This window comes from Rhinatrema bivittatum, chromosome 10 (assembly GCF_901001135.1).
Source record: "Rhinatrema bivittatum chromosome 10, aRhiBiv1.1, whole genome shotgun sequence".
NCBI classification, from domain to species: domain Eukaryota; kingdom Metazoa; phylum Chordata; class Amphibia; order Gymnophiona; family Rhinatrematidae; genus Rhinatrema; species Rhinatrema bivittatum.
This window is the reverse complement of record NC_042624.1, coordinates 92,585,041-92,609,911: the sequence shown is the minus strand read 5'-3', so window position 1 is coordinate 92,609,911 and position 24,871 is coordinate 92,585,041. Positions and strand designations below refer to the sequence as shown.

At 43.1% G+C, this 24,871-nt stretch overlaps 1 protein-coding gene across 1 annotated transcript in view; it reads left to right on the top strand.

Annotated features, from left to right (window-relative positions):
• AK5 (adenylate kinase 5) overlaps positions 1–24,871 on the top strand; it is a 273,170-nt gene that overhangs the window by 205,410 nt on the left and 42,889 nt on the right. The window contains exon 9 of the mRNA XM_029618848.1: positions 9,000–9,035. Coding sequence (XP_029474708.1) covers positions 9,000–9,035 — 36 coding nt within the window. The remainder of the gene's footprint in view (positions 1–8,999; positions 9,036–24,871) is intronic.

Here is a 24,871-nt window from a genome sequence, read left to right as displayed (position 1 = left end):
ATAGGTTATATTCCATCAGGTCAAACAGCTTTTTAGCCAGCGCAATCCAGTTGAATGTGTCATAAACTACGTCATAACGTTAAAAGTATACTGTTCTATTTTTAAAGGCATGAAATTGTGTCAATATGCTCATTTTGTTAAGTGAAAAATATACCTTGTTCAGAGATGATGTGTAACACGGCGCCCATGCACATGGCCGGCCTACAGCATTTATCTGATCACTCAGGAGGCAAGAAGGATGCCCATGCTGCATACAGCCAGCAGCTCTTCTGGGTCCCATGCCTCCATTAGTTGACATACTGGAGCGTGGGCACTGTGGTGAAGGACGAGGAGGGCAAGAGGTAGTTCTGGGCCATTGTTGCAGCCTCTCCCCTCCTGCACAGAATCTATATTTTTACAGCTAGCCCGGGTCCAGAGGTGAGACGGGAAGATGGGTACTGTAACTGCTGCAGATACTGCTGAGGCCATCCTGCACTTCCCAAGTCCACAGCTGAGACGAATCACCTCCATGGTCACCTTTTTTCCAGGGTCTCTCCCTCCTTGGTCAGCAGTCCCCATAAAAAAAAAAAAAAGGTCCCGGCACTTGCTTGTGAATAATTCGCTGTGACTGTCTTTGGTAAGGACAGGCAGGAGGTGCCGCTATGGTCGACTCAGATCTGGGAGGAGATATCATCACAGGGGCAAACCCTAGGGTAGAAACAGTTCCCATCCATGGCTCAAATAACAAGGCACCAAATCTCAGACCATCTAGCCCCCGGTTTCATGGCTTGTCACAGCTTCTGGGGTTTGACTATCATCAGGGCTCATCTTGCCCCAGTGAGGTGCCATCAAGGCCTTTTGTCGTGGGCTTGCAACTTTGCTTGGAGTGTGGTGTAGTCACCTCAGTCAAGTTGATCACCCAAGTCTGATAATGTTAAATGCCTAATATTTGAATTGAATTTTCAAAGAACACTGGGCACCTAATCTTTGGGCTGAATTTTTCCCATATAGGTGCATAGGAGCATTAATTATTAGGGATGTGAATCGTGTCCTCGATCGTCTTAACGATCGATTTCGGCTGGGAGGGGGAGGGAATCGTATTGTTGCCGTTTGGGGGGGTAAAATATTGTGAAAAATCGTGAAAAATCGTGAAAAATCTAAAAATCTAAAAATCGCAAAACCGGCACATTAAAACCCCCTAAAACCCACCCCCGACCCTTTAAATTAAATCCCCCACCCTCCCGAACCCCCCCCAAATGAGTTAAATAACCTGCGGGTCCAGCGGCGGTCCGGAACGGCAGCGGTCCGGAACGGGCTCCTGCTCCTGAATCTTGTTGTCTTCAGCCGGCGCCATTTTCCAAAATGGCGCCGAAAAATGGCGGCGGCCATAGACGAACACGATTGGACGGCAGGAGGTCCTTCCGGACCCCCGCTGGACTTTTGGCAAGTCTCGTGGGGGTCAGGAGGCCCCCCACAAGCTGGCCAAAAGTTCCTGGAGGTCCAGCGGGGGTCAGGGAGCGATTTCCCGCCGCTGGATCGTTTTCGTACGGAAAATGGCGCCGGCAGGAGATCGACTGCAGGAGGTCGTTCAGCGAGGGTTCCGGCGCCTCGCTGAACGACCTCCTGCAGTCGATCTCCTGCCGGCGCCATTTTCCGTACGAAAACGATTCGCGGCGGGAAATCGCTCCCTGACCCCCGCTGGACCTCCAGGAACTTTTGGCCAGCTTGTGGGGGGCCTCCTGACCCCCACGAGACTTGCCAAAAGTCCAGCGGGGGTCCGGAAGGACCTCCTGCCGTCCAATCGTGTTCGTCTATGGCCGCCGCCATTTTTCGGCGCCATTTTGGAAAATGGCGCCGGCTGAAGACAACAAGATTCAGGAGCAGGAGCCCGTTCCGGACCGCTGCCGTTCCGGACCGCCGCTGGACCCGCAGGTTATTTAACTCATTTGGGGGGGGTTCGGGAGGGTGGGGGATTTAATTTAAAGGGTCGGGGGTGGGTTTTAGGGGGTTTTAGTGTGCCGGCTCACGATTCTAACGATTTATAACGATAAATCGTTAGAATCTCTATTGTATTGTGTTCCATAACGGTTTAAGACGATATTAAAATTATCGGACGATAATTTTAATCGTCCTAAAACGATTCACATCCCTATTAATTATAAGTTAATTTTCAAAGTGTTACACACTTCAGTGTTAGGTGTCCTATGAAATACATTTATGTAACCGTGCCCTGTATCTAGTATACTTTGTGAGTCAATAAGTGTGAATTTCCAAATATTTTTTGGGGGGTGGGAGGGGGCACTTAAATTGAAACAGACTATATAATAAGTACACCCGGTCCTCTTTCATAGCGGTCCCTTGGTCTCCATGTTCAAAGCCATTTCTTACCTCCTAATATGTTAATTGATGTTTGGGATTCATCTCAATTTTTGGCACCCCCTTTCTTATGAGGGGCCTACAAAAGATTTTTTTGGTGTTCTTTGTGTCAGGGGTTCCCCCTGAGGAAGCCGGCGTTGGCGAAACAAGGGCCTTGTCAGGGAATCGACATCACACCCAGGAGAAACGCCACACTGTTTCAGATCTAAATCCAGTTTGAAAAAATTCCTCCTATAGTTCCTTAAGCAAACTATCGGCTTCCTCAGGAGGAAGAAACGACGCCTCAGTGCTGCATGATTAAACCCAATCTAGTAAAGTCCTTATAAGCCTCCCAGCGGCATAACCTACAAACCACTGCTCCGCCAAATTTCAAGAGTAACCTTTACACTTAGGGAACCGCACTTGTTCTTCTCAAATGCTTCTGTAACACACATAGGGGCGTTGATAAGCATAGCATTAAAACAACTTAAAATCACCTTAATTATTGACGCCCCATCATAAAAATAGGAATCTACCAGCAATCCAGATATAAAGCATAGCAAACCATAGCTGTCAGAAATACTGGTCTATGTCATTTCTACTACTAACTTGTAGAAAATCTAAAAATAATAGTGTAGATTATATGAAAATAGACAAAATACAGTGATCTAAATGAAGAAATATCATTATTCCAAAAAGAAAATAAAGAGCAAATTGCAAAACATGCATAATATCTAAATTACCATAGCAGACGCTGTGTGGGAATTCATAAGACACTTGAGGAATTCAAAAGCATCAGAAAACACCTATATAGTCAAACAATATAAACATTTTTAATGCAAAGTGGGTATAAAATTGCTGCTAGAAAATGTTTTAAAAATCAATAAAAACACTTCCAGACAAACCAGTTTCATACTTTCATATTTGGAGACAGAATTAGATGCATGAATAGCATTAACATTTACATGTCTAGCAGTTTTAAAATTGCATCTTTTTTTGCAAACTGAAATCACACCAGCAATTCATCTGTTTAGCTGGGTACCTAAACGTAGGCATTTAATAAACTTATGCACAGAGAAAGTGACTTCTGAATATTCCTTAGGCAGCTATATCTCCACTAAGGTTTCTAAATGTTGCACCGGAGGTGGACCCTTGGGCCGAGGTGGGGTTGACGCTACCCGTAGGAGGGATCCTACAGGTCTCCACCGTTGGCAGGCAGAGTGGGCTGAAGAACGGAGGCCAGCTGGTGCTTCACCAATACCAGCCCTAGTTCCCCGTGGGTTGAGCCTTTGGGTACCTGGGTCGGCTGGGCTTAGGTGGGCCTCCGTATGTCATCGTTGGTGGAAAGGAAGAGAGGTCAGCCTAGAGGCAGCAACAGGGAAATGGAGAAGTCTGTACTGGACGAGGCGGAGTCCCGGAGACCCGGACGCCAATAGAACCAAAGTCAGATAGGGGGCGCCCGAGCAAGAACAGGCCGAAGCCTGAATAGGCCTAGTCCAGGACGTAGACTGAGGAGGCGTCATAGAGCAAGCTGGAGTCAGGGCCAGCGGCAATCAAGGAGCGGTGGCAAGGCAAGGCTGAGGTCTGGGCTTGGAGAGAGTCAATGGCGTAGTCAGGCAATGCAGAGGTCTGGGCTTGGAGAGAGTCAATGGCGTAGTCAGGCAATGCAGAGGTCGTGTCTGAGAAGGCAATCCGAAGAAGGGATGGAAATCAGGAACGCAGGAACAAAGGAGAACAGGAACTGGAGCTAGCAGGGATCAGGAACCGGGAATGCAGGAGAATCACCAGGAGGCAACGAGTACATGACCAGCGTGGAGACCTGTTGCAAGGCAATCATTGGAAGCCGAGCCCGGCCTTAAATACCGGAGCTTCGGCGACGTCGTCATCCGGGGCCGCAGCCAAGTTTCCACCGCGGGCCCTTCTTAAGTGACACTGGTGCGTGCACGCACGCCTAGGGAGGAGCGTGGCGCTGAACGGCGGCGTCTCTCCGCTGGCCACACGGAGAGGCCCGACATGGAGCACGGAGGTCTATAGCTGAAGCTGAGGCACCGGGGGTGGCCCAAGGACGGAGCAGACGGCCCACCGCCACCAGAGATGAGGAACTAGGCCCTGGATTCACCAGAGAGAGGTGAGGGGGCCGAGCCACAGGGCTGCCACAGCTGGCACACGTAACGCTAAAAGAAAAATAAAGAAAACCCTCAAACCATTGTCGGAATTTGTGTGCTTGTTTTATGATGTGTGCATATTCAGCATTCAGGCAAGACCATGTCCTTCTCATACAATAAGAGAGGAAGTTTAAGAGGCATTTATGCAGCTAAAATGTGCTTTACCCCCTGCATAAAATGGTCTCCTGTAAAATGTCCTGCTTGGTGTGCGGGTAAAAATATGCAGGGGCTGTACACCCTGTGTATAAGAGAGGAGTTCTGGAGGGCAGAGTGTGGGCGGGTTTAGCATTTATCTGCATACCTGTCAACTTTAAAAAGTATCCGGGTAATTTTCAAAAGGAAAATGTAAACATAACTAGGGACGTGCATTCGTTTTTAACGAAACAGACAACGGCAATGAAATTGTCTATTTCGTCTTGTTTCGGGAGAGCCACAAAACGGAAAAAAAAAAAGATGAAATTTTGTGAAAATTAATCTTTCATGTTAGTGCGCACTATCAGGACTAACGACCTGAAATGAAAATGACACAAAAAAAAAATCGGTGCACATCCCTAAACATAACTTACTACTGTAGCAAGATTCAACCCGTTTAAGTGCACCTAACACGGCTAAAACCCAACAATTCAATTGCATACACTGTAGCAATTGTCAGAAGCCTTTACATTTACATTTTCCTTTGAGAATTATCCTGAAAGCGCATACATTTCCCTAAGAAACCATGCATCAGCATGCTTCAGCAAGTGTAAACGTGTGCAGACACATTTCCCAGGGTATTTTTCCAAGCAACATCCTACTCTCACTTTAAAAATGAATGTAACGTTTGCGGGTAAAAAGTATCTGCGAACTTTACACCCATTTGACAATTATCCCATTGAATGTACAATGATCAAAAGAAGTGCACATCATGACCACATGTTCAAACCTCTCAGCTGCTCCCTTTGGACAGTAAATTATAGTAGACTGGGGGATCAATTTGTTCTAACGATGACATAAAAACAAAAGAGCATAGGATAGGCCATGCTGGGTCAGACCAATGGTCCATCAAGCCCAGCGTCCTCCGTCTGGGTCATTTGGTTGTAAACCCGCTTTGATTTTATGTGGAAAGGTGATAAATTAAGGTAAAATAATCTAAACTAACAGGTCAATGTTCAGTAGGGCAGGCAGCAGGTAAACTTATCTGACTAGCTTATATGCACCACTGAATATACTTGGTTATCACTGCTTTCACACAGTCCTAATCTTATAGGGCTAACTAAGGGGATCATTTACTAAGCATTTTTCCCATAGACAAAGAATAGGAGAAAACCTTTAGTAAATAGACCCTTTAGCCAGAAAACATGGACTGTAAACTTTTAAAACGGGTGCATCGGCGCCCATATACACGTGTATATGGGCGCATGGCCAGATACGCAGCAATTTTATATCCTGCGCACATGTCATAAAGTAGCCCTGGCGCGTGTAATTGTGCCCCTAAGCAGCGTAAGTCAGCCTTGGGACGTGCAAGTGAGGGGATTTTATAACAGACGTGCGTCCAGACCTTCACCAGTTTCACCAGTCCGTCCACCAGTTTGCCCAGTCTAGAGCCTGCACCCCACCCCCAGTTAACCCAGACCCCTCAAACACTTCAGAGATGACTGGAAATAGTTTTATAAAGACTTCACCTCCTCCATAGCAGAAGTAAATTAGCAGCCAAATATAGGTGGGTGCATGCCCAGGCGGGTAGCTATTTGCGCACACATCCCGCATTCTGCCCCTTTTTTTCCCTGGTACTCGTGTGCGCATGTGAGCGGCTTGTAAAACCAGGTGGGCATTTGCTAGATGCGCATACATCTCCATGAAGGTTATAAAATACAGTAGCAGCTTTGTATGTGCCCATATACATGTGTAAATGGGCACACTTGAGCCGTTTTGAAAGTTATCCTCTCTGTATGGAACTCAGAATTATGTACATATAGTTAGGATCATTCTCTCTTATATGCACATTTTGCACTTGGCCATTTCATCTGCCTTTTAGATGTCAAGATCCCCAGTCTTGATAGGTCCTCTTTCAGTTCCTCACTATCTGCTTGAGTAACTACTGTAAATAATTTTGCATCACCTCACTCACTGCTTGCTTGTTCAGATTGTTAATGAATAAATGAAACAGCAATGGCCCCAGTGCAGATCCCTGGCGCACTTATTTCTCTAGTTTTCTTGCTTTGTTAGCAAAGCTAATTACTTAGTTCTACTCTGGGTTTCCTATTATATAACCAGTTACCAACATACAATAGGAGATTGCCTCCCATTCCATGTCTTTTTCTTTATCAAATGCTTTCTGAAAATCCAAGTACATTATATAGATTAGTTTATTCTTATCCACATGCTTTGCTAATATTTAGTTTGTCGATTTTGTTGAGAACCTCTTCCAGATTCACACAGATTTGTTTCTGTTCCTCTGAATCTTCAGCTGATTCTGGCATGGGGGTATCTCCCCCAACATCCTCTACAGTGAAGACCGAAGCAAATAATTCATTTAGTTTTTCTGTTATGGTCTATCCTCCCTGAGTGTCCCTTTTTTACCCTCTGGTCACCCAATGGTTCAGCTTGGATTTGATCACTCAGCTTTCTAAATCCAAGCTCAAGGCACGCTCCATTGCCTGTACAGTAGGTATTTCTGTACTCAGAGAGCATCAATCTAAGATATCAGTGTACTAAATAGTGAAAAATTTCACTATTTAGTACACTGGAAAAATATGTGAAAATCCCTAAATTTTAGGGTTTTGCTGGCATAACCCTGTTAGTGAAATATTTTGCCTTTGCAAACAGTAACATTTTCTGTGTAATTCACTACATCCAAAATTGTATTTAGATTCATGATTAATGAGCTGCTGCAGTGCAATACCATGAAAATCAGCTCATTAATCGTGTATTTTGTATAACCCGGCACATGAAAGCGTCCTCGCAGGTCAGTTTTGGCAAAACGGATAACGACACCTCGTTGAGCTAAATTCCACTATCTAGCTCATTTGTATGGGTAGCAAACTTTTGTATGAAATGTTTTCACTAACTACAGGTTAGTACACCAGCCTCCGAGTTTGTACCTGAGGCAGTGGAGGATGAAGTGATTTGCCGAAGGAATAGCACTGGGACAAGCAGGGACTTTTGAAGCCTGCCTTTCCGGATTCTCGGTCTCTTGCTCTAACCACAAGGCTACTCCTCCCCTCTTTACTCCCTTGTAGGTTTGTTGTTTGTGATGTACTTGAAAAAAGTGTTTATTAGTTTTTGTCTCTTTGGCAGGCCTCTCCTCAGATTCTGTCTTGGCTTACTTTATTAGTGATGTACATCTAATTTTCCAGTGCATATGCTCTTTTCTAATTTTCTTCATTAGGTCCTGCTTTCCATTTTTTTTTAAAGGATGCCTTGTTCACAGCATTATTTAACCAAACTAGAAAATACTTGTTCTACTTTTTTGTTTTAACCTGTGGAATATATTTTATGTGGGCTTCCAAGATGGTATTGTTAAACAGTCTCTGTGCCTCTTGCAGATGTTTTAACTCTTGTCCCTGCTCCTTTTAATGCTCTTCTAACTATTTTCCTTATTTTGTCATAGTCGTATGATAAAAAGACTAACAGAGAAAATGCCGACAGAATGTTCATGCAAAATACTGTTAGCATTAATATTCTGATGAGAGCAAAAAAGTGTCCAGAAATTTAGAATTAAATTAATGAAAAGTGGTCACAATGGGATGTTGGCAAGGTGATGTTAATAGGAGCCCTATGGTGCATGGCTGTACTTGCCCTAGATCTGAATAGCTAGACTTCTTTCAGTTTTAAACACATTCTAATGAATATTTCCTTTTCACAGCTTTTCCACTGGGATTTCACTTGCAGTTTTATGACCACTGCTGTTAAATTCTGCAATCACATTGCATCACCTTAAATATTATTAGCTAAAAACAGTAGTTTACAACAGTGTTACCGATAGGAGAGATTGTTTCTAGAGTACTTGCTTGTGACATTTATAAAGTCAGCAAAACTTCATTATTTTATGATATAACTGAAACCCCTGGTTATAACCAGCCAATCTTTTATGCCTTACCTATTAAAGTCTTCATATAGAAAGATCTACATACATTCGTGGCACTGGGGTAAATTTTCCCCTGGGGATCTGTTAGAAAATAGAGTTTTACAAGGAAATATCAATAGTACAATAACTAAAGCAGCACATTTATCGAATGTTTAATACTTCTAATTACATTTTCAAAATGAGACACGAGAGGAGCTGGCTTTCTGAAGGTCACTGTCTGTTAGTCTAACTCAATATTCACATTCTGTTAGTCATTCCATGCTGGGCATATATATAAAAAGGTCTGTGTCAGTCTGCTCATGAAAGATCTCTTTTTAGTGCATGACGACAATTATTGAGCTGATGAAAATGAAAAAAAGGCAAACTCCCCTGCCCCCTCTACCCTCCCGCATTTATTTATTTATTAACTATGTATGGTTTTGGGTTTTTTTCAGAGGATTTGAAGAAACTGAAGATCATTTTTGTAGTAGGTGAGTAGGAGTCCTAATTAACAACCATATCAGGAGTCATTTTTCCACATGCAGAGCTGATGAAAATGACCTTTAGATTTTAGGATTTAGTCAGTGAATGAAAGGGGGGGGGGGGGGGAAAAAACCTATTTCCATACCAGTTTATTGTATTTTTCATTGTTTTAGAGAGAGAGCAAATGTAGAGGCGTTTAGAGACTTTTTGATGTGCTGTTCAGGGACTTGAAAGGGATCAATGTTCTATGTCTGAATACATAAAGAATCTTTTTTTTTTTTTTTTTTTAAAAGAGGGATCACTGTCACAGGTTAGTATAATGTGAAACACAAGTCATTGAAAAAGAATGATCTTGCAGCACTGCCGCTGATACTTGTTTGCTCTTTTAGCCTCAAAATTGGAACGTCTCATATGCCACCCCTTCAATAGCTGACTTGTATTTGCAGTTTTAGAGTGTAAATGGAGCTCAGCAAGGTCATGCCACTCAGGTGCTTCAGTTTGTATGTTTGTGCAGCTGCACGAGAAAGGAAGATTAAACCAAAAAAAGGTTTGCAAAAGGGATCCAATCAATGTAAAATCACTGAGTAGCAAATTATCGTTTTTAAAATTCCTGTTCAGTTTAAATTTCATTTCCACATGTGTTATAAGAAATATTTGCTATTAGCTTTGTAAACCTGGTACTTCTTTACCCCTATAGTTCCTTGCTTCAAAACGATCTAGAATGCTGTCTCATTCCTCATTAACCCCCTCATTTAATTGGAAGCAGTTCTGCTCAGCTCTCTCTACTTTCATGAAAGCTGAACATTACAACCTCATGTTATTTTGACAAATGGGTTTTACCCATTAAAAATTATTTCCTGTGACTTATGCTAACTATCTGATCATCTTCCCTCCCACCCTAGCTTCAGTGGAGACTTTACCAGCTAAAGCTTTCCACCTGGGACAGCCAGTGGAAAATTCCGGATTGATTTCTCTGTGATCCGCTCTCCTGAAATGGAGTATAGTTGGCCCACTGAACAGACAGCTAAAATAAATGTTCTTCAAAATAAATTTCTAAATAATATATTTAAATTAGCATGTCCCTTTTTGATTAGGTTAGAAGGGTAAAATCCTGGAATACCAGAATAAGCCTGGAGATGGAACTTGGGTACATGTGAATTATTCCAGGCTCCAGCACAGCATCTGAACAGCCAGGGAAGCCATTTTGGATCCCAACACAGGAGCTTGGGCATCTGAAATGTGTATTCTAGGATGTAAATGTTATGTTATGGGTAACTGCAAGAGCCAATCCAGAACCTCTTCTGACTTCTCATGTCTTTTTTCCCGTTAATTTTATCCAGTTATGCCTGTTGTACTGTTCCAGTATCTAAGTTTCTTGAGGATATGATTTATGGTGAAAGTGTGTATATATAAATCAAGGTTTCAGGAATAATCAATGGAAATTAATAAAGGAAAGTAGGCAATACTATTGGCTCTCTCCCTTAAATATGCACTTGTATCAGCAATGTCAGGTTCTAATGTGGTATTCTGGTATCTAGAAGAGTATGTGTCAACAAGATCATATGCGCGCAAGGAGCACTTCTGTACAAACGCTGGTAAATCCAAGATGCACTTCAAAATTATTTCTGAAGTTCAGACAGCTATAATTGTTGGACTAGTCAGGGATCAATATAAAGTACCAAAAGGCATTTAGAGGCCTATGTACTAAACATTTTTTTCCATACAATAAAAGGATCTAGTTATCTAGTTAAATGAATATTTGGGTACTTATCTGGCTAAATTTTAGATGGATATCTTATCTGGCTAAAATTTAGCTGGATACAGGGACGTTTCAGATAGGAATTATGTTAGATAAGTTAAGCAGTTAACTCCTTTATTTAGAGTTAGCTGGATAAATTATCTGGCTGGCTGTCACTCCAAAGAAGTATGCCTATATTTATATTTATTGCTACGTTAAATAGTTATACTTCTTATATAAAATATTATATTTCTTTATTTATTACCAGTTAAAATATTATCACTTTATTTAGCACTATGTTAAATTGTCAACCAGTTATACTGTTCCATATGTTATACGGTTCCATGTAAAGCTCCGCTATCTGTTGAGCAGTTCTTCGTTTTATGTAAACCGGAGTGATTTGTAGTCCCTACTAGAACTTCGGTATATAAAAATTAAAAATAAATAAATAAATAAATAAATAAATAAATAAATCCTAAAGATGGCCATATAAAGTTATTCAGCTAACTTTAAGATAACCGACTATATTCACTAGTGAACTGCACTATTGAATATACTTCCAAAGTTAGCCGGATAAGTTTATCCGGCTAACTTTGGTATCCAGAGAATAACTGAATATGTACCCCAAAATGCCTTCAGGGCACAATAAATGCTTTGCACAATGTACTAATTATTTACTGCAGCCACAATAAGTGATTTCAGGGTTGTTTGGCAAATATGGTCATGAACATGCTGATGAAGACTGTTTAGACATTTCCCCCTATGTATCAATTTATAAAATGCGGTGCAGTCTTTTTTTAAATTACTATTTAGCAAATGTTTAATATAATTTATACATCTTAATATATAAATTAGAGTGTATAAGCCCCCAAGAAAGGGGGAAAGGGAAAGAAACTACTAACAAAAAACATTTTGTGAAAAAATGAGCAAATATCTACATTTTTCCATGGTGTTAAGGATTAAATAGAGGACATTTTTTAAATTCAGAAGCATTGCTGTGAACAAATAAGGAAAGCTATTTATAGATCCCAGAAAAAAATATTGTCCTTATATTCTATCTTGCACTTAGCAGGATACCTCTATGTAAGCATTGCCTGTAATTGGATTAAATGTGTTTTCCAGTGACCACTATAGAGGACAATGTTGTCAAGGTAGGCCTCAGTGTAACCATGGTGTGAACGTAGTAGGCAATCTCTGGAACGTAGCAGGTAATTTCTGGAATGTAGCTGGAACTCCATAAAGTCCAAAGAGCAGAACTGTAAACTGGAAGTGTCCTGGTGTAGAGAAAGCTGTTTTCTCTTTTGCTGCCAGAGTGAGGTGCATCTGCAAGTATCCCTTTGTAAAGTCCAGTGTGGATATAAACTATGCTGTCCCCCAGCCACTCAATTTCTTCATCTACACAGGGCATCAGATATGCATGCAACCTTGAAGCCTCATTGGCTTTCCTAAAGTCAATGCAGAAGTGGATGCTGCTATCTGGTTTGGTAATAAGTTCAATGGACAAGGACCAGTTGTTGGACTCTTCTATTACTCTGAGTTGGAGCATCTCCTTCACTGTAGCCTCTACAATGTGATGCCTGGCCTCTGGAATCTGATATGGCTGTTGTCAAATCACCATTCTTGAAGATGTAATAATATTGTGACAAGCAAGATGAGTTTGCCTTGAAATATCGAAAAAAGCACCTTTATTCCAGTTTACCGGTTAGTCTAGATTCACTTTTTGTAGAGTAGAGAGCTGGTCTCCAAAAAAGACTTGTAATAATCCATGGTTTGGTGAGATTTCTAGGTCAAAGTCCTCTCCCTGAACAAGGCCACAAGTTCATCAACCCACTTCTTTAGGAGGTTCACATGGAAGATTTGGGCCTTCTTCCTTTTGTCTGGTTGGACTGCCTTGTAGTCCATGGAACCTGTCTTCTCTACTACCTCATAAAGGCCTTGCCAGCGGGACAGTAATTTATATTCTGAAGATGGAAACAGTTCCTGGACTGGAAGATCCACTGAACAGCATATGATTATATTCCTCGGCTTGGGCCATCTCAAGACATAGGCATGCAGCTTCCTCTGCCCTTCATAAGCATTCCTCAGTCCAGATTATCTAGTCCACCAGGTTCTATCCTGAAGTCAGTTCCTCCTCCCAGGTCTCTCAGGTTACATCTGTGAACCACCTTGGTCTTCTCCCATAGAGTAGTTTGAACGAGGAAATCCCAGCTGATCTTTGGGAAATTTCTTGGACTGAAAACAATATATAGGGCAACAAGAAGTCCCAATTCTTGCCATCTTCCAAAATAAACTTCCTCAACATTTGTTTGAGGGTTTTGTTACAGCATTCCACTAGCTCATTGATTTGTGGATTGTAGACTGAGGTCCAAAGTATTTTCACACCCAGTAAGGCATAAACTTGCTTCATCACTGTAGACACGAATGAGGACCCTTGATTGGTCAGTACCTCTTTGGGTAATCCAGTCTAGGAGAAGATCTCTATCAAGGCAGTCATTACCATTTGAGCCTTAATATTCTGCAGGGGTGCAGCCTCTGGATATTGGTGGCTTAGTCAAGGATGACAAATATTTTTTTTCCATAGCTAGTCCAAGGCATCCATAGCAATTTTTTCAAAGGGAGTTTCTATGATAGGCTTTGGCACCAGGGGTGCTGCTCGAACTCTAGTGAGTTTGGTTAGCTGGCATGTAGGACAGGACTAACAATAGGGACAAGAATTTCTCCCAAATTTTCTGTCCCCTAGATGGTCCCTTAGGAGATGCAGCACTTCATGATAGGGCTGGGGCACCAAACATTGCTGAAAGATTTCACCCTCTAGTTTTCCTTTTGCTTTTACACTAAGCCCTCTTCATTATGAAGTAGGAGAGAGTTGGATTACATCCCTCAGATCCAGGGACTAGCTTCCAGTCTACAAATTTTATGTTCCCATGCAAATTTAAGTAACTCATCTTCTCTTTGGGCACACCTAAAGTTACTTGAGCTATCCTTCCCATCCCTTTTCTTGGGGAACAATTATGGGATCCTAAAGTAGTTGGGGTCCTCCTCTATGCCGGGGACTCTACAGCAACCTCTAGGTTCTGGGAATAGTTGAGCTTCTCTCACTGATATTGTCAACTGGATTTAAATATATTAGGTTCCCTAACATATAATTTTGGGTCTTCTAATGGGAAGAGCTCAGGGAACAACATCTTGTAATTATCTGAGCTGGCCTGACCGGTCATAAACTGCCTTCAGAAAGTCCATGTGTGAGGACTGCCATCCTTCTGTCCTCAGGTCACCTGTTACCGGTAAGCCACTCTGCTTTCCTTTTCCATCCTCTCCTCCTTCTCTCTTGCCTCCTCTTTTGAAATCTTGGCTTCTACTTCTTTTCCTTCTACCCTTCCTTTCTTCTTCCAGTCTCTCTCCAAATCCTCAGGAGCACAGTTTACAGGTGGCCTTGATTGCCAGGCTTTTATTGACTGATCCTGAAGGAACGGTGTATCCCTGACTAGCTTGTTGCTGGCCCTAGGTATAACTGGCAAGTGTTTGTTTCTCAAACGTTTTACTTGGTAAGTAGGATACCACACATGAACATGGTGAAAATACCACATGATATTTTCCCCTTATAAATAGCACGATTATAATTCACCTGCGGTAACCTACCGAAATTACCATGCTTTAGTACATCAGCTCTAAAATGTCCTTATTATTGTTTTTATAATCTTCTCTAGTTTGCATATGCCTAAAGGCAGCCTTAGGCATGAAAGAGTTTCACAGGCATCATTTCCTTGCTTTAGTTTGCATATTTCACTTGGCAATTATTTCTATTAAGTCCAAGCAGGTGCCACAAACTCTTACTTTCGCAGTACTTTTTTAATGAGATAAATAATTACTTATTAGGATATTTTTGCTCAGGTAAGAGTCTGCAATCTTCAAATATGTAAGAGGGAGTACTTATAAATTATTCATTTCTATAATTATCCTTCCCCTACTTTGCTTTCTGTGTAGTATGGCGTGCCATCTGATAAAATCATTTTTTCTTCTCTCCCGGAAGGGCAAGCCCCTCAGCTAGCACAGAGATTGGAAAAGAAGCTGCTAGTTTAGCTCAGAGGAGACGCAAAAGCCATGAAAGCTGCATACCTGTAATCTCCTCCCCAGGATTACATTTTCCCTGTATTTGTTTTCTCTCTGTTCTGCATGTCTCGCTGGTTCCTTGGAGATGTGTTAAACCATAGACAGTAAGTATTATTCAGTGTATCTCGCAGGAAGGTGTGACAATCACGCAGTGTTTTCACACTCTGTTTTCAGATGGCTGTCAGGTCATTTCCTTAGTTAAATACTAATGCTAATTATAGACTGATACGTTTTCACAGATTTTGCCCTACCACTGTTCTACCCTAATGAATTTAGGATGGTGGGGGAATTGATCGGCTAATTATCTAACCAGTTTTTGTTAATACTGCTATGGGGAAGTAGCACCCACATGACTAGCCTTCTTCACTGAGAAATCTCTAGTGTATTTACAGTACAGCGTGAAAACTGCAGTTCTGCTTGTTAAAATTGACCCAGACTTCAGGGCTGTTCATGTCTAAGGCAATAAACTGTAGAAATGTATTGATTTATCACATGACTCTTCTCAAATCAATAAGAGCTGGGAATTTCTATGTAAGGGGGGTCCCCAAACTGCCCCCTTACTAGAGTAGCATCGCTGTCTCCACGGACACTGCATGAAGTGCGTGATGCCAGCGTGGAGTGAGAGTGATAGAAGAGGTTTGACACTCCCCAGTGGGAGGTGTCATGAATTTAACAAAACTCCCGTGCCCTTATGGTTTAGGATTCTGCAGGGGTGCCTCTCTCAAGGGGAGGTATTGGAGGGTGCCTCCTATCCTGGGAGGGTGTTTGGGGCTCAAAGACAGGGTGCCCAGGCTTACAGGATTGGGGAGGTCTGGTCTTGAGGTCGAAAGATAGATTCTGGAGATATTCTGAAGATTAGAGGATGAGGTTAAACTCAAATTCCTTATTCTGTCTGAAAGGGATTTCTTCAGAGGTTGAAGAAAGAGGATTGTCCTTTGCGGCAGTCAGAAGGAAGACTGCCTAACAGGGGAAGGTCCCGAGAGGAAGGCGTCAGTCAGAGACTCATCTGCTTTTGGATATTGGAAGAGAAAGAATGAGAGAGCGAGCTGAATCTAGAGGAGCAGGTACCAGGAGAAGTGCCCAGGGAGGTTGTTCCTGACCCAGAACGCCTACCTGTCGGGGGTGCTGCATTTGCTATTGCTGAAACCTGTGACTTGTGTTTCTTTCTTTCTGTACTGGGTGTAGGCTAAACCTTAGTGTACCTGCTGTGGAGTTTTGTTTCCTGCAATAAAATAAAGGATTTTATTTTCTGAACAACAGATACAGTGTGGCATGTGGTTTGCTCCTTTGCTGGACTGGTTACAGAGGAGCTGCAGGTAGAGTGAACCTTTTAAGGTCCTTGAAAGCATGGCTCTTTCTCCCACTGTATGGGAAGTATCCAGGAGCATGGACAGTGTTGGACACCGATGTGGCCCATGACTGACCCCAGGCTAGGAGACAGGGATAGGATCTACACCTGCAAAGATGAATCACCCGCAGAATACGTACTAAGAGGTATTCACCCAAAAGGAATGCTTAGTAAACTAATTTGAGGTCAAATGCAAACCAGCCTCATTTCAGCCTGGTTTCAGGTTCGAGAGAATATTTTGATTTCCCACAGATTCGCCAGGAAAATTTCATTGAGCCCAATATCCAGATGGTTTGTGCAGCTAAGTTCAGCACTGAGCTAGACAAACCACAAGTTTTAAATTTCCTGCCACTCTGAACGGCTCTGATTTATCCAGATAACTGTTTGGCTGGATTAAACTTAACCGGATAAATTGGATGCATTCCAGGGGCATTCTAGGATGGGGTTTAAGTTAACTTATCCCAATATTGTCTATATGGCCAGGTCTGGTTGTGCTTGTAGAGCAGTCCTAAATCGAGCTGGATGAGCTTATCCGGCTAGCAAGGGCTTTATCTATCTCTGTGTTCAGTAGCACGCCGCTGAATATCCGTGATAACTTATCTGGAATCTTTAGCGATAAATTGCTCACCACACTGATACCTTCAAGATAGTGTTTATTAGGGATGTGAATCAGCTCTGGAATTGTGTTCATACTAGAACCGCGGGAAATCTTCGTTTCTGGCGGGACCGCTTTTTTTTTTTCCGGCTGTCCTGGGGTTTTTCGTGGGGTTTTCCTATCGCTTTCGGGGACCCCCCCCCCCCCTGATTTCTGACGGATGAGAAAATATCGTAAGATATTTTCATCCGTCAGAAAAACGATTCACACCCCTAGTGTAAGTATCTTGCCTACGCCTTGTATATTCCTGTAAATAGTCCGTTGCAGTTTTATTTATTGCTTTAATTCCTCCACCTCCTGCTCTTTGTATACTCCTCCTTGTTCGCCCTCCCTGTTCATTGTAATTTCTGCCTTTAAAGTTACATTGTAAACCGGTATGATGTATGCATACTAATACCGGTATATAAAAGTTTTTAAATAAATAGTGTTTATTTATTTATTTATTTAGCTGCTTTTATATACCGGTATTCGTAGATACATCATATCGGTAAACATGGAACATAACGAATTACATGGAACAGGGAGAAGAGCAACTTGGAGGGGGGTTGTCAACTGAAAAACTGCACAGTAAAATTGCAGCAGTTATAAAATAATTATGTTGGCACAATAAAATTATAAGGAAAAAACATAAGGGAGGAGGAAAGAAGGAGAAATGATATTAACGATGAGGAGGAAAGAAAGGAGAAATGGATATTAAAAAGGGCATAGAATATATTTATACTATACATAAGTGTTGGAAATCGTCTACTTCCCCCCTTCTGTGCTCTTATTGTTTGCTTGATGAATGGAAATGTGCTGTAACACGGGCAGGCCTGACACTCCCTGCTCCATCTCAGACAGACAAATAAGCAGTCAAACACTGATAAGCAATTAACTGCTGCAGCTTTAATTTACAAATGTGAACAGGGCACCTGAAACAGACAAGGAAGCAAACAGAAGTGCTCGCCTTGTTGCCAAGCTAGGTAATCACATTTTTCCAGCTTAGCTGATCCACCTGTTTGAGGAAGGTTCAGCTTTTACTTCTTACTTTGCAGCCCTTAGAGAATCTGGCGGGGGGGGGGGGGGCGGTCCTGCGATAGTCAGCAGCGATCGCACCTCCGCGGTGCGATTGCTGCCGGCTTTCGTGCCGAATAACTACACCATAAAAGGTGCGGTTATTTGGCGCGAAACTGGCGGCGATAAGGAATCTTACCTTTCGCCGCCAGCGATGTGTCCGCAGCATCGGCCCCGGTGCTGCCCCGGCTTCTCCTCTTCCGGGGCCGACTCCGCCCTTTTCGCTTGCGATAGTGTTAGAGAATGACCCCCCCTTAGGGTTCCCACAGCGATGGACGTGGAGGCATCCTGCTTGAGAAACATATTTACAGGGAGCACATTTTGCTCAGGTTGTCTCCTGTAGCAGCAGAATCGTATCACATCATCTGAGTCAGTCTTTAAAAGGGCCTGAAGGTACTGGAATCACGGCAATTCCTTGCCCTGTACGAAAGCTAACTAGAACAGGGAAACAAGATTGCTGTTGGGCTACTCCTGTAAAGATTAGAAAAACGCTGTGCGAATAATTTATGGGAAACCACAAATTACTTTAGAGAAGGAACAGCACGTGCTGTACGTTTTTCCTCTGAATGGGAGACTCCATCTGGTACCATTTTACTGGAATTGCTAAGCTGTTTAATGTTCCTGACATATTTGAAATCAGAAAGGATGAAATTTAAACCTGAAAAAATTATCTTCTGCAGCAGCACGCAAACCAAGTAACATCAGTCACCCTGTTACTGGGAAACGCTCAGCCATCCGGGCTTTTATGCAGCTTCACAAAAGACTGGGGGCTTGCTTTTTTTTTTTTTTTTTTTTTTTTTAAAGATGGCTTGAAAGTTCATTTTACAAACGCACAGAGCGGAACATGAACTGGCTACTGCCGTCTCCCATTTTTTCAAACTAAAGTAAAATAAATCTGAAACATTCATGTAGGTGGGAGAAGACAAGGCAGATGCTGCTTAGTTAAGGTTTTTAATCATTTCAGCACAGATGAATGAGGCCTTTGAGGTCTTTTATCTTGTATTTCTCTTACAGCGTAAGATAGAGTGGTGATAAAGAATTTTTTTCCCTTGAGATTACAGGGATTTATTTTTCCCAGTTTTGTAGAAAATGCCAGTAAATTTCAATTGGCCATCAACCTACAAGTTTCCATCTTTTGTATTTGCTGGGGGGAGGGGTGGGTAGGGGTCTGAAATACTTATCTGTGCAAATCTCTATCACCATTCTGTACTTCTAAAGTACAAATGTATATTAAAATAAAAAATCACAAGTGATTGCTTTGGAGGTATCTCCAGATTTGGTTTAATGTTGCACAGTTGCTACTAAATGGCTGTCTCTCTCGATACTGCGAGTATTCAAAGATACACCTAGGATTGTTGCAGCAGTGTTTGCCCTGGCTTTTGCGCTGCAAGATATAATAAATGTGTGCATTTTAGCAGTAAAGCACATTAAAATGTTCTTTTGCAGGCAAACACACAGGCCAATACAGTACAGTGCGCTCCGTTAGCCCGCGTTTGGCCGCGTGTTTTCGACGTGCTATTTTTACCCCTTATACACAGGCCGATACAGTACAGTGTGCTCCGGCGGCGCGCACTGCTAGCCTGCATTTGGCTGCACATTTTCGACGCACTATTTTTACCCCTTATATAGTAAGGGGTAATAGCGTGTCGAAAATGCGCAGCCAACCCCCCCCCCCCCCCCAAAACTAATAGCGCCCACAACATGCAAATGCATGTTGTGGGCGCTATTAGTTATTCCTGCGCGATACAGAAAGTAAAATGTGCAGCCAAGCCTTCATTCGAGCAAACTGGGAGGGAACTGGGGAAGGGTGGGATGCGTCACTATGCGAAATTTGCAAATGTCTATCCCCCTTGCGCTCGCTGCCTGCACATATGCCCGCAGATTACAAAATCCAGCACACAAGTGCACACGGCCCAACGATTTTATAATATGCGCATGCCGGGAATCACATGCACATGGACGCATGCACGCTTCTTTAAAATTGTACCCCTAAGAGGTCAATGCACTAAGCTGTACAGCTTTTTCACGCAGAAGTAATGAGTGTCCACGTGTAAATTTCTGGCAGGTCTTGCATGCAAATGAGCCTGATAGAAAAGTTGCACATGTAACTTCCTTACAGGCAACTTCACAGAAAAGTTAACTACACATCTTTGAGAGTGAGGTACTACACTGCACAGTTTTTCACAAAGTCCGGTCCATGCATAAAAACAGCAAGTTATGCTCATAAATTGCACTTCTTACACATGAACCAGATTTTGTAAAAAAAACAACCCCTTATACTTCACTGATATGTAGTTCTCTTATTTGAAATGTCCCCCAAAACAAAATTATACATGTAAATTTTCTCCTTATCTCATTTGTGTGGGAGACTTGATAGAAAAATTACACGCCAAAAATTGCAACTTCTTCCTGAAAAACTGCACATTGGCATCTCTGTGAAGACAATTAGAGAAGAAAAATCGTGTAAAATGCAAAGACTTCTGAAAATGTCTTCTTCCCATGGGGCAAGTGAGTAATTGTACGCCCATCCAGTTATTCTCGGATGACACTGAGGGTGATTGTCACCAGAAAAGGTATGAACTCTATAGTGTATGAAAGGCGCAGTTTTGAATGAATGCGCAATCCGCAACTTATAGGTCCCTATTTGTTGCATTCGTGGGTCCGCGAAATGCATGGCGAACCCCCACGAATGCAACATATCATTAGCTTCATTCTTTTTGTTCGCGCCACAGTGTTTTAGTGGCCGTTTGAAATAGAAGGCCATGTGAGAGTAGGGGCAGATTGGCCTATCGGGGGATCAGGCTTCCCCCCGGTGGGCCGGACTAGCTGATCACGTGGCCTCCTCTGCTCCGGTCATTGAGGGCGCCGAGCCGAAGAAATGAAGAAACCAGGCCGGTGGGGCCGAAGAAAAGAAGATGTCCGCTGCAAGCTGCCGCCGCCGCCGGAGAAATGAAGACCGGCGCAGTCAGCCACTGACGGAGAGCAGACTGGTGAGGCTGAAGAAAACAAGATCGATGCAGCCAGCCGCTGCCCAAGACCAGGCCGAAGAAAAGAAGATGGCCGCTGCCAGCCACTGCCGGTGAAATGAAGACTGGAGCAGCCAGCCGCTGATGGAGACGAGCTGTTCAGCTGGGGGCCTTTGTGTGTATATGTATTTGAGATCGGAAGGGTGCTTCTGTGTATGTGTATGTGAGAAAGGAATGGTGCTTCTGTGTGCGTGTGTATGCGAGAAAGGAATGGTGCTTCTGTGTGTGTGTGTATGCGAGAAAGGAATGGTGCTTCTGTGTGTGTGAATGTGATATATATGTGAGAAAGGAATGGAGCTTCTCTGTGTGTGTATGTGAGAAAGGAATGGTGCTTCTGTGTGAGTGACAGGGAAGGTTCTTCATGTATGTGAGATAGGGAGGGTGCTTCTGTATATGTGTGTGGTATATATGTGAGTCAGGGAGGGTGCTTGTGTATGTCAATGTGTATGGTGAGAGAGATGGAACATGTTTTTGGCTGGCTTGTGGCCAGGGGCGGATTGGCCTATCGGGGGATCGGGCTTCCCCCAGTGGGCCGGTCTAGCTGATCTCGACCACGTGGCTCTTCCTCAGCCCAGCCTCAGTGCCTCCCAGCCAGCCCCCACTGGAGACCAAGCCAGCGGGGGCCTGAAGAAATAAAAATTGAGGCCGGAGGAGGCTGAAGAAAAGAAGATCAACCAGCCCCTGCTGGAGACCAAGCCGGCGGAGGCCAAATTAAAATCGAGGCCGGTGGCAGAGGCCGAAGAAAAGAAGATGGACACCTCCCAGCCAGCCTCAAGCGGGGGCTGGCTGGGCAGCGCCCATCTTCTTTTCTTCGGCACCATTTTGACTACTGGCAGCCGACAGCCCTTTGCCCTTACTATGTCACAAGGGCTACCGCCGCCATTGGTCGACCCCAGTGACATAGTGAGGGCAAAGGGCCGTCGGCGCCATTTTGACTACTGGCAGCCGACAGCCCAAGTCCAGGAGACCGCTCCCGGACCGCTCCTGGACCCCCGCTGGACCACCAGGGACTTTTGGCAGGTCTTGGGGGGGGTTGTAGTAAATTAATTTTGGAGGTCTTGGGGGGCGTCAGGAGGGTGGGGGATTTTGTTAGATTTTTACTTTTTTATTAAAGATTTGTCTGCGAGCCAGATGCAGCCATCAAAAGAGCCACATCTGGCTCGCGAGCCATAGGTTCCTGACTCCTGGTATAGAGTCTGGCGTGATACGTTTTACAGTTTATTTTTTGTCTGCACATTTCTATTTATACTTTATGTGGCTTTATTATGTATTTGGTGAGAGTTTGTGTTCTGAATGCAAAGACTGAGATGAAGCATTCTTTTAGCATGTGGTTTCTCTGTAGGGATCTGTAGTAGCTTGGCCGGTTCTGTTTTCCTGATAGGAGGTGTATTGATATTTTAGATTCTGGTGTAATATTTGTGGTATTCTTTTTCATAGGTGGGGTTGTTCTTCTTTGAGTTTTGGCAAATAGTACTGTGTTGATACGGGAGGATCATGCCGAAATATAGGGGTGTGTACATATATATGTAAATTATATTGTATATGTAATTGGGTACCCATGGGCCAGTATGGAGAAAAATCCCCCGGGCCACTATTTTCCCTCAATCCGCCCCTGCTTGTGGCTGTGAGAGAGGGCATGTGTGTGATTGAGCCTATTTGGAAGTGAAATAGAACGTGTGTGATTGAGAGCTTCTGTGTAAGTAAGAGAGAGCGAGAGCATTGTGTGATTGAGAGAGACTGGCCAGAGAAGTGTCGTGTGTGTGTGTGAGAGAGACTGATCAGGGAGATGACTGGTGTGTGTGTGAGAGAGAGAGACTGGTTGGGGAGATGATTGGTGTGCGAGAGACAGAAATTGGTCCTGAGGGTGTGACTGGTGTGTGTGTGTGTGAGACAGGAGAGACTGGTTGTGGTCCCTAAGGAAGAGGACCGTGAGGCAGCTTCAGCAGCTACTGCTGCTTCTGGTGTGGCCTGCAAGGGAAAGGAGTAGGAAAACTGCTGGAGAGGGCTTTTTAAGTTCATTTTTCTTGATTGACTACCATTTTAATTATTGGGTACTGTGTGATGTGTCTGCTGTTTGAAATATTTTATTGGTGTTTGGTAAAGCTTTCAAAATTTGCATGAGTCTTTAATTATTTGACATTCTGTTCATCAGCTGTTTTGAAATTATTTTATTAGTATGATTTTACTATTATGATTAATGTTTTATATATCTTGATTTTGTTGATTGTTTCATGAGGAATGGTGAAATTTTTGTTTTTCCATTGTTACACTGTATAGAGTCTGGCATGATGCGTTTTACAGTTCAGTTGTTTGCACATTTCTTTTTTTTTTAATTCTTTATCAGTTTTAAATTCAACAATTACAAGAAACTCTTGTATAAAATAGAAAAAAAAGAATTTTACAATTCCATTATTCTGCACATTTCTACTTATACCTTATGTGGCTTTATTCTGTATTTGGTGAGGGTTTGTGTTCTGCATGCAAAGACTGAGATGAAGCATTCTCTTAATATGTGGTTTCTCTCTAGGGATCTGTAGTAGCTTTAGCTTGGCCTGTTCTGTTTTCCTGATAGGAGGTGTATTGATATTTTAGATTCTGGTGTAATATTTGTGGTATTCTTTTTCATAGGTAGGGTTGTTATTCTTTGAGTGTTGGCAGATTGTACTGTGTTGATACGGGAGGACCATGCTGAAATATATCACAATAGGTATGATGCCATATGAATTCCAAGATGCAAAGTTTTCTTGTTGGCATCCAACAGTGCATGGAATTATCACAATAACATATATATTAATTTTACCTCAGAATGTCACTTTTCATGTAAAATATGTGTTAAATGCATACATTAAAATTGTGTATAGGGAGGTGGGGGTAGGGCGCCAGTCTGTAATGTTTGCCTAGGGTGCCTAATACCCTTGCACCGGCCCTGTGCACAGCAGCAACGCTCTACCCTACCCAGGCATAGTTCATCATGTTTCAGGTCCTAGCACACGTGTTAGACTCCTTGGTCCGTGTTTCAAGATGGTCAGGTGAACAGTACGCCCCGGTTGACAGTCGTGCCACAAGCTGAGCCTCGTCTTGTCTTGCCTCCTTGTCTTTCCCCTATCAACACCACAGCGACATGACTACCTCAGCTCTGCCAGCCTGTCTAGCCCCTATCAAAACCACAGCGACCTGACTACCTCTGCTCTGCCATCCAGTCTTGCCCCTATCAACCTTTTGCCACTCTCCCTTGCTGCCATACACCAGATGACTCACTCTACTCCTTGTGGTGTTCTTGCCACTATCATGGTTCCTCAGTGTGTTGGTGCTAGTCTTTCTGCTGCTTTGTCCCTTTATTGGCACCTTGTGGTTTTTTCTTTCACCCATTCTGCTTGCTATGTTCCCCCTTCATTGTGCTGTAGGATGTTGATGCCACTTGTCTTGCCATTTTGCCTGTCGTGCTGCCTTCGAGGGTTCATGCAACTGGTGTGTTTGCACCTCTGTTAAAGCACTCTTGCCACTCCTGGTACCCCTTTGCCCCTTTACAGTGCCTTAGGCTATTCATGCCACTTTGGTGCCACTTTGCCACAGTCTAAGTACCTTGGAGCTCTTTTCTCGTTCTGATGATTGCTCCCCAGAAGTTTCATCAGAATTAATAAGTAAACCCCAGTTCTGCAGCCAAAAATAGGCTGCAAATACTTCCCCCATTGAATTTAATGGGGGACCAGAAAACGAATAAAATGAATCAAACGAATTGGGTTTTCCCCCATGAAATGAATGCAACGCATTTGGGTCCTGGCGAAATGAATAAGAATCGAAACAAATTTTTTCCTTCTGCACATCTCTAGTATGTCCTTGTTTGTGTTGGAAGTTTTGCACCTTGTTTGCCTTTTTCTGATAATGAAAATTTGTGAAATTTAAAAAATTTGATA